This window comes from Oncorhynchus mykiss, chromosome 17 (genome assembly GCF_057628025.1).
Source record: "Oncorhynchus mykiss isolate SJ-2025 chromosome 17, ASM5762802v1, whole genome shotgun sequence".
Classification (NCBI taxonomy): Eukaryota; Metazoa; Chordata; class Actinopteri; order Salmoniformes; family Salmonidae; genus Oncorhynchus; species Oncorhynchus mykiss.
In genome coordinates, this window is record NC_143038.1 from 32,543,376 (window position 1) to 32,561,073 (window position 17,698).

Below are 17,698 nucleotides of genomic sequence, written 5' to 3' on the forward strand. Positions count from 1 at the left end.
GTATGTGTGTATGTGCGTTTGTGTAGTATGACAAACGGTTAACCCGGTATAGATGATGGCCATGTCATGTAGCGTCATTTTTCTGCTACAGTATATCTAGGACAGGAGTCTTCAACCTTTTCTAGCATGAGACTTTTAAAAAAATTCAACATGTCGCAAAAATAGAATTGTTTGGCCATAATGACCATCGTTATGTTTGGAGGAAAAAGGGGGAAGCTTGCAAGCCGAAGACCACCATCCCAACCATGAAGCATGGGGGTGACAGCATCATGTTGTTGGGGTGCTTTGCTGCAGGAGGGACTGGTGCACTTCACAAAATAGATGGCATCATGAGGCAGGACAATTATGTGGCTATATTGAAGCAACATCTCAAGTCATCAGTCAGAAAGTTAAAGGTTGGTCGCAAATGGGTCTTCCAAATGGACAAAACAAGGTATTGGAGTGGCCATCACAAAGTCCTGACCTCAATCCCATAGTAAATTTGTGGGCAAAACTGAAGAAGCGTGTGCGAGCAAGGGGGCCTACAAACCTGACTCCGTTACACCAGCTTTGTCAGGAGGAATGGGCCAAAATTCACCCAATTTATTGTGGGAAACATATGGAAGGCTACCTGAAACGTTTGACCCAAGTTAAACAATTTAAAGGCAATGCTACCAAATACTAATTGAGTGTATGTAAACTTCTCACCCACTGGGAATGTGATGAAAGAAATACAAGCTGAAATAAATGATAAGTGATACTAACTGACCTAAAACAGGGAATGTTTACTAGGATTAAATATCAGCAGTTGTATAGATTAAATATCAGCAGTTGTGAAAAACTGAGTTTAAATGTATTTGGCCAGGGTGTATGTAAACTTCCGACTTCAACTGTATCTTTCATACTTCCCTTGCCTTCACTCTTCTGTGCCTCCACTATCTCAGTACCCTTTATGTCATTCTCTCCTCGGCTCTCCCTCACTTCACTATCTCCTCTTCCCCATTCCACTGCCATTCCCTGTTGGCCAACGCAGGCTGAATGATTATTCATGCAATGCTTACATGGCAGGGCTGATAGTGGGTTCGAAACACGCACACACCCACACAACCACACTGCTGTGAGCGGTTTATTTGTGTTTCTCTCTGACTCAGCGCTTTAGCTCCAGTCCATGTGTCAGATATGAACAGAGGGAGAACACACACACACACACACACACACACACACACACACACACACACACACACACACTACCCCCCCAACACACTCTCAGGGGGACGCAGCTGCTACCGTCTCTGCTGCCTGGCACAACCACGTCAGTGTGTTTACGTGTGTCTGCCCCCTTAGCCCATGTCCAAACGCTAACCAATCATTTACACTCCGTTGCCAATTATGAGCCGTTTTTAAGGAGAAATGTTCTATCTCTGTTGTTGATGATCACGTTGGCTCAAAAAGGTGCTATAGAAAAGCACCCAGACCCAGTAAAGTAGTAATAATAATAATAATAATAATAATAATAATAATAATAACAATATATGCCATTTAGCAGGTTCTTTGATCCAAAGCGAAAACACATTTTATGGGTGGCCCCAGTAGGAATCGAACCCACAATTCTGCTGTTGCAAGCACCATGCTCCACCAACTGAGCCGTAGTAAGGTGTATGTTGACATGCCTCCTCCCTGTCCCCTCCTCCCAGCCTTCTCCCTCCTCCAATATCTGCTGAGTCACGACTGACAGGCCAGGGCCCCTGTGGGTAATCAAAAGAGGACCATTGCGCCCTCCCAGAAGCTTGGCTGGTTTGTAAAACCTGCAAATTCAGACAAATAACAGGTGTAATGGGTCTGCACTCAAAAGTATGTTGCATAGTGCTTACTTCATTCAATGTATTTTTTTTGTGTGATTTTCCCCACGTCAGGGATAGTGTACACAGACATCTCGGCTTTGCATCCTGCTTCAGCGTGTAGGTACACATTTTCAGTCAAAACAGCATATGTAGGGAACACAGATGAGCAACCGATGAGCAGCACGTGCTTCTAATCAGGTTTGCCACTCATCTGCCAATCTGGGTGTGGCTTCTCTGGTCTACCTGTATTGAAGTTGGCCCCGAGATAGAGCCTGGAGTAGAGAGGGAGACGGGGACAGTAGAGGGAGATGGGGACAGGAGAGGAGGATGGGGACGGGAGAGAAGGATGGGGATAGGAGAGGAGGCTGAGGACAGGAGAGGAAGATGGGGACAGGAGAGGAGGATGGGGATAGGAGAGGAGGATGTGGATAGGAGAGGATGGGGATAGGAGAGGAGGATGAGTACAGGAGAGGAAGATGGGGACAGGATAGGAGGATGGGGACAGGAGAGGAGGATGGGGACAGGAGAGGAGGATGGGGGCTGGAGAGGAGGATGGGGATAGGAGAGGAGGATGAGGACAGGAGAGGAGGATGAGGACAGGAGAGGAGGATGGGGACAGGAGAGGAGGATGGGGGCAGGAGAGGAGGATGGGGATAGGAGAGGAGGATGGTTGCAGGAGAGGAGGATGGGAACAGGAGAGGAGGATGGGGGCAGCAGTGGAGGATGGGGATAGGAGAGGAGGATGAGGACAGGAGAGGAGGATGGGGACAGGAGAGGAGGATGGGGCAGGAGAGGAGGATGGGGATAGGAGAGGAGGATGGTTGCAGGAGAGGAGGATGGGGATAGGAGAGGAGGATGGGAACAGGAGAGGAGGATGGGGGCAGCAGTGGAGGATGGGGATAGGAGAGGAGGATGAGGACAGGAGAGGAAGATGGGGACAGGAGAGGAGGATAGGGCAGGAGAGGAGGACGGGGCAGGAGAGGAGGATGGGGGCAGGAAAGGAGGATGGGGTTAGGAGAGGAGGATGGGGGCAGGAAAGGAGAATGGGGATAGGAGAGGAGGATGGGGACAGGAGAGGAGGATGGGGATAGGAGCGAAGGATGGGTATAGGAGAGGAGGATGGGGGCAGGAGAGGAGGATGGGGACAGGAGAGGAGGATGAGGATATGAGAGGAGGATGAGGATAGGAGAGAAGGGTGGGTATAAGAGAGGAGGATGGGGGCAGGAGAGGAGGATGGGGACAGGAGAGGAGGATGGGGGCAGGAGAGGAGGATGGGGACAGGAGAGGAGGATGGGGATAGGAGAGAAGGATGGGGATAGGAGAGGAGAGGAGGATGGGGCCAGGAGAGGAGGATGGGGACAGGAGAGGAGGATGGGGACAGGAGAGGAGGATGGGGGCAGGAAAGGAGAATGGGGATAGGAGAGGAGGATGGGGACAGGAGAGGAGGATGGGGACAGGAGAGGAGGATGGGGATAGGAGAGAAGGATGGGTATAGGAGAGGAGGATGGGGGCAGGAGAGGAGGATGGGGACAGGAGAGGAGGATGGGGACAGGAGAGGAGGATGAGGATATGAGAGGAGGATGGGGGAGGAGTGGAGGATATGGACAGGAGAGGAGGATGGGGACAGGAGAGGAGGATGGGGGCAGGAGAGGAGGATGGGGGCAGGAGAGGAGGATGGGGGCAGGAGAGGAGGATGGGGACAGGAGAGGAGGATGGGGATAGGAGAGGAGGATGGGGGCAGGAGAGGAGGATGGGGACAGGAGAGGAGGATGGGGACTGGAGAGGAGGATGGGGGAGGAGTGGAGGGTAGGATGGGGGAGGAGAGGAAAGGGGATGGGGGAGGAGAGGAAGGGGGATGGAGGAGGAGAGGAGGGGAAGGGACGGAGAGGATGGTTGGAGTAGAGGAGTGTAGGATAGGATGATGAAAGGAGGGGAGAATGGGTATAGGAAGGGAGGATGAGGAGAGAAGAGGAGGGGAGGAAAGGAGGGGAGGTTATGTATGGGAAGGGATGAAGGGGAGAGGAGAGGATGTTTGTTTTAACCCTGTATGAAAAATGTTTTATTGGACCGCATCCTCCAATTCTGTTCCAACAGGTCAGAATATTGATCATGAGGGAGAGAGATAAGTAAAGAGAGCTAGAGAGATAAAGAGCAAGAGAGAATGATATAGAATGAAATAAGAAATGACAAAGTGGAGGGAGGGAGGGATAGAGAGAGAGAAAGATAAATGTGCAATGGCCCTGCTGAACCCCCTGACAGAGAGAAATATAATCTCTTCTGGCTTTCTGTGTTTCTGTGTAGTTGTGTGTGTTTATTTGAAAATTGCTGTGTGTGAGTCTGTACTTGTATGGTAGGAGAATCAATGACTGTGTGTACAGAGGAGGTCCGAGTCTTTGAGTGTTTAGGTGGATGATTGATTTGCATGGGGGTGCTGTTCATCCAATATAGTATGTGGATGTGTAGTCCATTGTTCAGCTTGCTTGTGTAACAACATGTGATATAATGCATAGTCAGAGAAAGCAAATGGTCACAGACAGTCATACTGTACAGTCCTAAGTGATGGCACATAATGTGTGTGTGTGTGTTTGTGTATGTGTGTGTGTGCGTGTCATAGATTATGATTCACATAGCTGCTGCAGCGACTCCAGGCGTTGTTGCTTCACTGCAAGGCCACGACTTCATCAACCTCTTTCCCCGGCTAATACATCATGTTACTGACTAGCTGGGAATATTAATATGAATTAAAAAACGTCAGAAATCAGGAGAAATTCATTTCAACTCAGCGAGTGAATGTTACTTACCGTGCATTCGGAAAGCATTCAGACCCATTCACTTTTTTTCACATTTTGTTGCGCTACAGCCTTATTCTAAAATGTATAAACATTTTATTTTTCCTCTACAATCTACACACAATACCCCATAATGACAAAGCAAAAACAGGTTTTTAGAAATTTAGAAAATTTATTTAAAAAAAACAACTGAAATATCACATTTACATAAGTATTCAGACCCTTTACTCAGTACTTTGTTGAAGCACCTTTGGCAGAGATTACAGCCTCAAGTCTTCTTGTGTATGACGCTACAAGCTTGGTACACCTGTATTTGGGGAGTTTCTCCCATTCTTCTCTGCAGATCCTCTCAAGATCTGTCAGGTTGGATGGGGAGTGTCGCTGCACAGCTATTTTCAGGTCTCTCCAGAGATGTTTGATCAGGTTCATGTCCGGGCTTTGGCTGGGCCACTCAAACATTCAGAGACTTGTCCCGAAGCCACTCCTGCGTTGTCTTGGCTGTGTGCTTAGGGTCTTTGTCTTGTTGGAAGGTGAATCTTCACCCCGGTCTGAGGTCCTGAGCACTCTGGAGCAGGTTTTCATCAAGGATCTCTCTGTACTTTGCTCCGTTCATCTGTCCAACATGCTTCACTGTAGGGATGGTGTCAGGTTTTCTCCAGACGTGACGCTTTGCATTCAGGCCAGAGAGTTCAATCTTGGAGTCGTTTAGGTGCATTTTGGCAAACGCCAAGTGGGCTGTCAAGTGCCTTTTACTGAGGAGTGGCTTCCGTCTGGCCACTCTACCATAAAGGCCTGATTGGTGGAGTGCTGCAAAGATGGTTGTCCTTCTGGAAGGTTCTCCCATCTCCACAGAGGAACTCTGGAGCTCTGTCAGAGTGACCATTGGGTTCTTGATCACCTCCATGTCCAAGGCCCTTCTTCCCCTGATTGCTCAGTTTGGCCGGGAAGCCAGCTCCAGGATGAGTCTTTGTGGTTACAAACTTCTTCCATTGAAGAATGATGGAGGCCACTGTGTTCTTGGGGACCTTCAATGCAGCAGAAATGTTTTGGTACCCTTCCCCAGATCTGTGCCTCAACACAATCCTGCATCGGAGCTCTATGGACAATTCCTTCAACTTCATGGCTTGGTTTTTGCTCTGACATGCACTGCCAACTGTGGGACCTTATATAGACAGGTGTGTGCCTTTCCAAATCATGTCCAATTAATTTAATTTACCACAGTTGGACTCCAATCAAACTGTAGAAATCTCAAGGATGATCAATGGAAACCGGATGCACTTGAGCATCATTTTGAGTCTCATAGCAAAAGGTCTGAATACTTATGTAAATCATGTATTTCTGTTTTTTTAATTTTGTATACATTTGCAAATATTTCTGAAACAATTTTTGCTGTGTCATTATAGAGTACTGTGTGTAAATTGATGAGGGAAATATATAATTTAATCTATTTTAGAATAAGGCTTACAAAATGTGGAAAAAGTCAAGGGGTCTGATTACTTTCCGATGACACTGTAGTTAAAAACATGCATCATTTTGATATGTTGAATATTCAATGGATTATTATTCAGCACATGACTTATGTTTAAACATAAATCTTATTTAGCACTCTCTCTACATATTTACTTTAATTGTCCCCTTTAATTGGCGTTTTAGCAACAATATGTAATCCATATTACGTCTATCATGGTGTCTGCTGCCTTGTGTGTTTGTGTATCAATGTTCGAAAGAGAGAAAAAATAACATAGGGAGAAAGAGAGGGAGGAAAAGAGGGCGAGAGAGATTGAGGGAGATAAAGAGTGTGAGTAAGAGAGGATGGTAGGGTGAGCGTGTGTGAATGTAGTTTTGTGAGCACGAGTAAAGATTTGAGAGGCTTTAAGTGGTTTGAGCGTACTGGCCCAAAAAGACTGCGATGCTTACATAAGTGAGTGTTGCCCAATGCAGTGGAAGTGAAAGGCACTGGCACAGTCCAGTAGAGACAGACTAAGAGACAGCACCCTGCTAGAGTGATCACTGCCCTCTGCTGGGTGGAATAACACACTACCACAGCACAGGATATAGGGGCTGTGGCCCAGGCACAGATTAAGCCTAGCCCTGGATTTAAAAGTACTTTCATTGAGCTTTCTTTTAATCCAGGGCTAGGCTAAATCTTTTCCCCGGAAACCGTGCCCCATTGTACCACACCTATTCTTTATAAATCACAGTACTGTGTAATGATTCACCTGGTGTGTGGTTACTAGTGTCAATTTGCAATGCCTTGTATGTATTCCAGACTGGAATATGTTCTGGGATTCATCCAATGTCATTGAGGAGTTTACCACATCAGTCACCGGCTTCATTAATAAGTGCATTGACGACTTGTCCCCACAATGACCGTACGTACATATCCCAACCAGAAGCCATGGATTACAGACAACATCCGCACTGATCTAAAGGCTAGAGCTGATGTTATTGATGTCACTACTGCTGTACTTTCTGTCTGCTGTAATCTGTTTTATTTATTTTTATAAAGCTGCCTCTTTCAAGGAGTGGGACACTAATCCGGACTCTTATAAGAAATTCTGCTATGCCCTCTGATGAACCATCAAACAGGCAAAGCATCAATGCAGTACCAAGATCGAATCCTACAACACCTGCTCTGACGCTCGTCGGATGTGGCAGGGCTTGCAAACTATAACGGATTACAAAGGGAAACCCAGCCGCAAGCTGTCCAGTGAAGGGAGAGTATTAGACAAGCTAAATACCTTGTATGCTAGAAACACTGAATCATGCATGAGAGCACCAGCTGTTCCGGACGACTTTGTGCTCACGCTCTCCGTAGCCGATGTGAGTAAGACCTTTAACCTTTCTGATCTCCCCATCCCGGATCCGGGTTCGTGACTACAGACTCAAGCTCATTACCATAACGCAACGTTAACTATTCATGAAAATCGCAAATGAAATGAAATAAATATGCTAGCTCTCAAGCTTAGCCTTTTGTTAACAACACTGTCATCTCAGATTTTCAAAATATGCTTCTCAACCATTGCAAAACAAGCATTTGTGTAACAGTATTGATGGCTAACGTAGCATTTAGCATTAGCATTCAGCTGGCAACATTTACACAAAAAAACAGAAAAGCATTCAAAAAAATCATTTACCTTTGAAGAACTTCAGATGTTTTCAATGAGGAGACTCTCAGATAGCAAATGTTCAGTTTTTCCTGAAAGATTATTTGTTTAGGACAAATCGCTCCGTTTTCTGCGTCACGTTTAGCTATGAAAAAACCCCTGTATCCAGGATTGTGTAAATCTATCAGCAAGCTCATTAGCATAACACAACGTTAACTATTTATGAAAATCGCAAATGAAATGAAATAAATATGCCATCTCTCAAGCTTAGCCTTTTGTAAACAACACTGTCATCTCAGATTTTCAAAATATGCTTCTCAACCATAGGAAAACAATCATTTGTGTAAAAGTAGCTAGCTAGAGTTAGCATTTCGCGTTAGCATTTAGCGTTAGCATTAGCGTTAGCATCCAGCACGCAACATTAACAAAAACATAAAAGCCTTCAAATAAAATCATTTACCTTTGAAGAACTTCTGATGTTTTCAATGAGGATACTCTCAGTTAGATAGCAGATGCTCAGTTTTTCCAAAAAGATTCCTTGTGTATTAGAAATAGCTCCGTTTTATACATCACATTTGGCTACCAAAAAAAATCCATAAATTCAGTCCTCAAAACGCAAACTTTTTTCCAAATTAACTCCATAATATCGACTGAAAACATGGCAAACGTTGTTTAGAATCAATCCTCAAGGTGTTTTTCACATATCTCTTCATTGATACATCGTTCTTGGACACATGCTTTCTCTCCTGAATCCCAGGAGAAAATGACCGCACCTGAAGATTACGCACAAATTTAGACAAAGGACACCGGGCGGACCTCTGGAAAATGTAGTCTCTTATGGCCAATCTTCCAATGATATGCCTACAAATACGTCACAATGCTGCTAAGACCTTGGGCGAACGACAGAAAGTGTAGGCTCATTCCTTGCGCAATCACAGCCATATAAGGAGAGAATGGAAAACAGAGCTTCAGAAATTCTGCTTCAGAAATGATGCATCATCTTGGTTTCGCCTGTAGAATGAGTTCTGGGGCACTTACAGACAAAATCTTTGCAGATTCTGAAACTTCAGAGTGTTTTCTTTCCAAAACTGTCAAGAATATGCATAGTCGAGCATCTTTTCGTGACAAAATATCGCGCTTAAAACGGGAACGTTTTTTATCCAAAAATGAAATAGCGCCCCTAGAGCTCTAAGAGGTTTAAACAGGTTAACATTCACAAGGCCGCATGGCCAGACAGATTACGTAGACGTGTACTCAGAGCATGTGCTGCCCAGCTGGCAACTGTCTTCACTGACATTTTCACCCTCTCCCTGACCCAGTCTGTAATACCTACATGTTTCAAGCCGACCAGCATAGTCCCTGTGCCCAAGAATACCAAGGTAACCTGTCTAAATGACCAACACCTCGTAGCACTCACCTCTGTAGCCATGAAATGCTTTGAAAGGCTGGTCATGGCTCACATCAACACCATCATACCAGACACCCTGGACCCACTCCAATTTGCATACCACGCCAACAGATCCTCAGACGTGGCAATCTTTATTGCACTCTTTACTGCCCTTTCCCAACTTACCTTTTCCCTTCGCTTGTGGACTTCAGTGCACAATACACCAGCTGTCTGTGACCAGGTGAAAAAACCTTTCCAAGCCAAGCTTTAATTTCCTAACCGCTAATCACTACACTCAGCCTACATTGTTGCCAACATATTAGCTAACGTTGGGAATTCTAAATCTAGCTAGCTCGCTCTCTATTTCTCTCTCACTCTCTCTTGCTTCTCCTTAATTTTTGAAGAAATGTATTTGTTTGAAACTGTTCAACTATTGTCTTTCTCTCTCTTTGAGTCAACTACTCATCACATTTTATGTACTGTAGTTACAGCTAGCTGTAGCTTTTGCTATCAGTACGAGATTCATTCTGTGATTCTTTGATTGAGTGGACAACATGTCAGTTCATGCTGCAAGAGCTCTGATAGGTTGGAGGACGTCCTCCGGAAGTTGTCATAATTACTGTTTAAGTCTATGGAAGGGGGTGAGAACCACGAGCCTCCTAGGATTTGGATTGAAGTCAATGTACCTAGAGGAGGATGGAAACTAGCTGCCCTCCGGCTACACCATGGTGCTACCCTACAGAGTGCTTTTCAGGCTACTGTGGACCTTCATTTCAAAACAGTGTGATTTAATCAATTATTTGGTGACATTAATATATTTAGTAAATTTTTATCAAAACATTATAACTTTTTTAATGTTTCATTATTTACATTTTTCTGAAATTCACTGAGGAGGATGGTCCTCCCCTTCATTTGAGGAGCTTCCACTGGTGAGAATGCTGTTCATTGACTACAGCTCAGCGCTCAACACCATAGTACCCTCCAAGCTCATCACTAAGCTCAGGACCCCGGGATTAAACACCTCCCTATCTGCATTGACCATTTTTGCACTAACTCTTTTGACTCATCATGTATGCTGCTGCTACTGTTTATTATCTATCCTGCCGAAACACTGTATCCCATACATATCAACATAATTTACTTCGTACCACTGCACATCGACTCGGTACTGATACTCCATGTATATAGCAAAGTTATTGTTACTCATTGTGCATTTATTCCCTCTGTAATTTTTTTTTTCATGTTTCTATTATGTATATTTGTTTGAATTATCTTTGCGTTGTTGGGAAGTAAGCAAGCATTTCACTGTTAGTCTCCACCTGTTGTTTACGAAGCATGGGACAAATACACATTTGATTTGATTTAGATTTGATTTGGTGAGACTTAATGCCGAAAGTGTTCACCACTAAATAACCTCACCTTCTTTTTCCAACAAGGTTTCCTTTATGTTTTAGACTGATTAGACTGAAATGTCTTTGTGTGAGTTTGTGACGTTCCTCACCACACCACAAGGTTCTACACTGTACCATGAGGTTCTCTGCTGTACCATGAGGTTCCTTAGTGTACCAATTCCATCAGAATGGATAGAGATAAATGATTTGAGGGTTGGATGGATGGGATAACCAGACACATCCTCACATGTTCCTCACACATTTTCCTCGTGTCCTTCACGGGAGCTCTCACTGTAGCTCACGGTCTCCACGTGCGCTTCATGCTTTGTACTGTTCTGACGCTGTGTTCTCCGTTGCGCTATGTTTCTCTTCTGTTGGCTCCGCCCGTGCTACTCCAGCTGCTGGACGCCAGGAGAACCAAGGTTTGTCCCTATGTTTGCAACCGCTGCCCTGGCTGCCGTGTCTGCACAACATAGAGTCACCACCAGAGTGACGTCGTCGTGTGTCTTCGGTGCCCCCAGAGACCTGGCAGTCCTGTTCCTCTGCCCCCCCCCCCCCACCCCCCTGGGCTGTGTCGGAAATGCACCCTATTCCCAATGTAGTGCACTACATTTGACCAGAACTTGTGTGCTCTGGGTAAAAGTAGTACACTAGGCCTATGTTGGGAGTAGGGTTGCCATTTTGGACACGCTCCGAAGTGGACCCCCATACACACACCAGCAAGAAGTGTGATTGGTTTAGCCTGCACTGTTCCCTAAGCCCTACCCGCGTCCGTCAGACCCTCTCCCTGCTCTTACACACTGCCGAGTAGAATTCTTCTGTGTTCTGCCTTTACTGGGTGTGGCTCTACTATAGGGGTGTGGCTGCTGTGTGACCCTTGTGACCCTATAGTATACTCTAAAATAGGCTGTGTTTTGTTCAATTTCCCTGCCCCCTAAACCTCAACACCCAGGCTACGTTCCAATATCCATACTAGTGTAGCACTAAGAATGCATGGCCCAATCAGTGTATAGTGGCATGCTAGGGTGGATATTGGAACAGAGCCACTTATCTCCTTCTTATTTCTTCCTATAGTGGATGTGTCTTTTTTTTTCTTCTCAAGTAATGTACAAGTAATGTCTTTGTCTCTTTGTATGCGCACACACATGCATACGCCACAGGAGGTTGGTGGCACCTTAATTGGGGAGGACGGGCTCATAGTAATGGATGGAAGGGACATAATGGAATGGTATGGAACTCCATGTTTGACACCGTTCCATTGACTTCATTCCAGCCATTACTATGAGCTGTCCTCCTCTCAGCAGCCACCAGTGGCACACGTACACACGCGCACCCGCCTCCCTAACACACAGCATAATGGATGGGCATGGACCCAGAGGTCCACTGAGTCTACTGCTGTTGGGTGGCTACCAGCTCTCAGTGGGAACACTGTTTACTGCGCTGTGCACGGATCTCTGCTGCTCGCCACTCGGCAGCACGGACAGCACATACACACCCCCTACAGTAATGATAGATAATGATCACTAATGCTGCAACAATCAAGCGTTGTGTTGAAAGTGCAAGCTGTTGAACGCGAGCCGTCCAACTCTGAACACTTGACAGGGATCGGTCAAAACTGTTATCGAAGGATCACGGTTCTACAAGTTCTTCACGTTCCCCACGATACAGGGAAGGATTGTGCACTTTCAGTTGCACAATCGGTCTCTCCCAGCAACACAACGATTCAGTCATTCACTGGATGGCTTTGTTTAAATGTGGCTCTCGTAGTATTCCTACCGTCAAAGCTTCAAGAGAGATTCCTACAGATTAGATTGCTGATGCACGGTACTGCACATAGATAACCGTTTACAGTACACCTTACTCACCCTGAAAATAGTTACAGAAGGTGGAAAGCAAGTCGATCACGGATAGTATGTAAAAACCACTTGCCTTTTATTTAACGTCTTCTCATACTGCCATACTTTGTGTCATTTGTATTTTTTCTTTTTGTCTTTCATGCCATAGTGAGGTAAGTCCTCAAATTCCTCTCCAAGTGTGTTTGGCGGGAACTGTATTTCCCCAGAGGTTGAATAGATTACGGCGTGTGTTTCTGAGTTTGTGTGTGCTCTTCGTAATACACATCTCCTTTCCGCAGGGCCACCTTCAAAATCCCCCCCCCCCCCTCTCTATAAGATGTATTGGTGTCTGTGAGTTTGCGTGTGTGTCTGAAAATGTCCCTCCATATGTACATATTCAGTGACCCATCCTAGTCTGATCTGTCATTTAATTGAATCCACCCTAGACTACGTGCTGCGACCCTACCAGATTGAGACTCCTTGACGTGTGTGTGTGTGTGTGTATGTGTGCGCTTGCATGTGCATGTGCTTTCATGTGTGTGTGTGTGTGTGTGTGTGTGTGTGTGTGTGTGTGTGTGTGACCCCCACAGCACCTGCAGCTGACCATCCAGGCCCTACAGGACGAGCTGCGGACCCAAAGGGACCTGAACCACCTACTGCAGCAGGAGAGCGGCGGCCGCTCTGGGGACCACTACACCAACATCGAGCTGACCGAGGAGAACTTCAGACGGCTACAAGCCGAGCACGACCGCCAGGCAAGGAATCTTAATAAATTACTCATAATAAATGAGTGATTAAATAAATGAGTTTGGCGTTAGTTCCAGGTTTTTATGACCAGGATCTTGGTTGTAGGATTTTGAATTCCGTGATACTTCCCTCTGGAAATTTAGAGAATCTTCCAACTGGGATTTCTGTATCTTCTTCCATTCTGGACATTTTGGAATGTTCCTGAATTTTAGCTACCTTAAAAATGACCCAATTGACACTTCCTTCCTTTAAAATTCCTTACAATTCCTTGCGTTCCGGCAGGCCAAGGAGCTGTTCCTCCTGAGGAAGACCTTGGAGGAGATGGAGCTGCGGATCGAGACCCAGAAGCAGACACTGGGGGCCAGGGACGAGTCCATCAAGAAGCTGCTGGAAATGCTCCAGAGTAAGGGTCTGCCTGGGGGGCCAGGCAGGGTCAATGAGGAGGAGGAGCAGGAGAGAGCCAGGCGCATTGCTGAGGCCGAGGCTCAACTTGGACACCTGGAGGTCATCTTGGACCAGAAGGAGAAGGAGAACATCCACCTCCGAGAGGTACAAGAGTACATGTCTGTCCCAAATGGCACCATATTCCTGTGTAGTGCCTTACTTCTGAACAGGGCTCTGGTCAAAAGTAGTGCACTATGTAGGGTTTATGGTGCTGTTTGGGATGTAGTGCTTACGGTTAGTATATGCCCTTATACTACTGTATGGCCACAGCAGATTCAGAGTATATGTAGTGCTATTAAACGGCTAAGTGTCTAGTCTCAGAAATCCCACACTGCTTTACTAAAATTGCATTGGCCAATACAGTACTGTAATACATGCCCTTTCCCAGAGCAGACACTTTCATCCAAAGTGTCTACACAAGAGTCTACACATGTTGGTATGTGACCCCAGTGGGAATTGAACCCACAACTCTGCGGTTGCTAGTACCGTACTCGTATGAAGACCTATGTCAGGCTTGGATTCACCATGCCAAAAGGCTTTCCCCAGGTGCATGAACAATGAGGACCTTTGGCCAAGTGCTCAAGACAGGTTTGATGCAAACTAATGCCAGCTAAACACGCTGTTTCTTTCATTTGATTACACTGTGAAAGTTGTCTTCAAGGATCACACCATTGATCACACATGGGATAGAAATGATGGATATTTTGTGTTAATTCAATTTGAATGGCTAGTGCACGTGTGTTGCTTGCTGTTTGGGGTTTTAGTCTGGTTTTCTGTTTAGCATTGTGTGACATCGGCTGATGCGAAAAGGGCTTTATAAATACATTTGATTTGATTTGAATTGATTGCCTAATGTGAAAACAGTGTAATGTACTGCCATTTGCATTCAAAGGGCAATTTTAAAATATGTATCTTCAATATTTTGCTATTGGATTAACTGAATGTTAAAACAACGACATTGAGAACACATCATCATGTTGTGTTTTGGTGATTAAGCCAATGTACTCGTGACATTTCACAGTCAAATGTCAGACCAATGGCTGTGTGTTGAAAGAGGTCTACAAACAAAATGCACAATGAAAAGTGTTGAATGTAACACCGGCTGTGTTTACAAGTGTTACCAGGTTGGAGTTTTGCACTAAGAGTTGAGAAAATTCAGGAAATACTACCAAAGTGATTAAAAAGAAAACTGTAAATAGCCAAAACTATGTAGTTATTATATGGCCACAGTAGACCTGGTCTCACCTGTGTTTGAGGTGTTACTGAAAGCGCAGAGACATGTTGATTGTTCGGTACTGCTTTTAAAGCATACGGTTTTTGGGACTTCCAGGCAATTTCCACAATTTTCTTCTAACCTACAGTGTATGCCCATCAACACTAGAGGGCAATACTGGCCTTCTCTTTGTGTACCTACAGTGCTCTGACTGCAGTGTTCAATCTGTGTACAGTGTTATTGCCAGGGGAGAAGTATATATATATGACTGATGTAATGGTAGTGCAAGTAAATGTAACTCATTTCAATGCTGTCGCTCTAGTATTGAGCTAGGTTAAGCTAAGTCATTACCCATGCATTTGGAGAGATTCAGGGCTCATATTTATGAAGCATCTCAGAGTAGGTGTGCAGATCTAGGATCAGGTTCCTTCTGTCCATGGTGATCTTATTCATTGTGATCTAAAAGGCAGAACCGAACCTAGATCAGCGCTCCTATTCTGAGATGGTTCATAAATACAGGCCCATTTGCACTAGGTCCTAAAAGAGGCGACATTTGATGCTTGTCTTGTCCATTTCATATCAACTGGTGTTCTCCCAGGAACTGCACAGGAGAAACCAGATGCACCAGGACCCTGGCAAAACCAAAGCCCTCCAGACCATCATAGAGATGAAGGTAAGAACCATGGGGAATTATGGGTAGTGTAGTACACCTGGCTGGCACCATTGCTGAGACCAACCATGTAATCAGATGAAATATGAAAACCTTAGAGTTCGGGAAAGCCAGATTTAGCTTGTATTGAATTAACTTTGAGTCTGTCGATAGCTTCAGACGCCCAGGCTCATTCAACGACACAAGATTTGGAAGGATGACCTCGTGAGACTAGTCGGTGGATGATGTTGTAATGTTACATCACATGCAAAAGCTATGAAAAATGTATTCAAAGCACTAATTGAGCCACTGTAGAGCCCAACGGCCCACTGCAGAGCCCATCGGCCCACTGTAGCTGCAGAGCTGTGATATCACTTCTAAATATAAAGCATGCGCTCACAGCCCGACAGCATGCCTCTCGCTCACACACCACATCATCAGACGGAGCTGGATTGGTGCTGAGCAAACCCCAGCATCCCCTAGCACGGTCACGTGACTCTCCTCTAGCGTGGTCACATGACACGCTGGCTCCTGGAGGCTCTGGATTTTCGTACAGAGCAGAGCCCCTCTCCCTTCCATCCTCGGTGGAGGACCTCCCCGCTTCTCTCTGCTCTCTCCAACAGACGTGTTGGTGCTGATGTTAGCATGAGTAATGCTAACCCCCCTCTCTCTACTCTCGCTGTCTCTAGGATCTCTTTCTCTTTCTCTCAATTTCTTTCTCTCCTTATCTCACTCTGTCTTTCAATCTCTCTCTCTCCCTCCCTCCCTCACCCACGAGGGAGAGCACATTCTGCCTGCTGCTACCATGGAAACAGGTGTGGTTGTTTACGACAGCGAGGCCAGTGGCACAGGGAGGAGAGAGAGAAAGGGATTCAGATAGAAAGAGAGAGAGAGAGAGAGAGAGAGAGAGTGTTCATGAGAGCGTCACATCCTCTGCTTGATCAGCTTGATCTGCCGTAGCAGTGAAATCATTTGGATGGCATAGCATCTCTGACCCATTGAGCTACGGTATGTTGTCGTCTACACTATGTCGTCTCCACTGTATACTATGCTATGTTCTCTCCGGTGGTTAGTTAGCGTCTTGCTACAAGTCATAGAATAGCGATGCATTGACGAAGCACATGGCCATGATAACAGCGTTCACACGCTCACGTTAACCCCTTAGATCCAGGACCATCTGTTGTTAACTCTCAGTCGACCTAGGGACAGCCTCGCATACAGAGCTGGATTTCCTAGTTTTCCACTGCCTGCTGGATGACCCTGCTAAAGCTCTAGCCACAGAACCACAAGTTCACAAGTTCAGAACCAGTCAAAGGTATAGATAGAGGGAAAGAAGGAGGGGAGACAGAAAGGAGAGAGAGGGAGTGAAACCAGGTTCTTGCTCGTTGCTCTGCAGGTGAAGTGCATGTGAGATAGACCATGGCTAATCTTAAAGACATTGTATTATTTATTTAAAAACTCTGCAAAGCCAAAGCTCCACTCGGAGGTGCAGTCGCAGTCCATGGACTGGCTCCTGCATTGATGTGCGAGCGACTACAGAGCAGCACGGCTCCTCTTCCTCTTCCTGCTTCTGCTTCTTCTCCAGGCGTTTCTCTCTGGGCTGGTCCCTCTCAAAAGGCTGGCTGTGATGTGTGCCGCTCAGTATTTCCAAATGGTGATTAATCCACTGAGAGGCTGGCTGTGAGGGAGCTGCTGCAGCCGGAGAAGGAGGAGGCTTTTGATTTTACCCCAAGATACTGCAGAGGCTCTCCTCTGTACTACCTCAAAGAGCTCTTCCTTTCTCTGACACTTACTCTCTTTCCTCGTCTTCCGTCTCTCTCTCTCTACCCATCTTCTCTCCTTCCCTCTTTCTTTCACTGTCTTTCGCTCTCTCTTCTCTCTCTCCCTCTTTTTCAGGTGTTTTGTGTTTTGTTCACTGGTCAAGCTTTGGAGATGTTCTAGTACTGAATTATAAGTGTGGCTCAGCAACAGTACAGCACAGCTGGTGTGTCTGTGTTGGGCAGGACACCAAGATGGCATCTTACAGCTGGTGTGTGTGTGTTGTGCAGGACACCAAGATAGCATCTTACAGCTGGTGTGTGTGTGTTGTGCAGGACACCAAGATAGCATCTTACAGCTGCTGTGTGTGTATTGTGCAGGACACCAAGATAGTATCTTACAGCTGCTGTGTGTGTGTTGTTTAGGACACCAAGATAGCATCTTACAGCTGGTGTGTGTGTGTTGTTTAGGACACCAAGATAGCATCTTACAGCTGGTGTGTGTGTGTTGTTTAGGACACCAAGATAGCATCTTACAGCTGGTGTGTGTGTGTTGTGC

The 17,698-nt window shown here is 45.8% G+C and overlaps 1 protein-coding gene across 6 annotated transcripts in view; it reads left to right on the top strand.

Moving 5' to 3' along the window:
• Nucleotides 1-17,698, top strand: part of erc2 (ELKS/RAB6-interacting/CAST family member 2) — a 75,987-nt gene that overhangs the window by 25,165 nt on the left and 33,124 nt on the right. For 5 of the 6 annotated variants that reach the window (XM_036950015.2, XM_036950018.2, XM_090205231.1 and 2 more), the window contains exons 3-5: nt 12,920-13,084; nt 13,359-13,625; nt 15,332-15,406. In XM_036950015.2, coding sequence (XP_036805910.1) covers nt 12,920-13,084; nt 13,359-13,625; nt 15,332-15,406 — 507 coding nt within the window. Of the gene's footprint in view, nt 1-12,919; nt 13,085-13,358; nt 13,626-15,331; nt 15,407-16,223; nt 16,391-17,698 lie in introns of those variants that run through there. The other variant, XM_090205233.1, reaches the window with a different exon arrangement.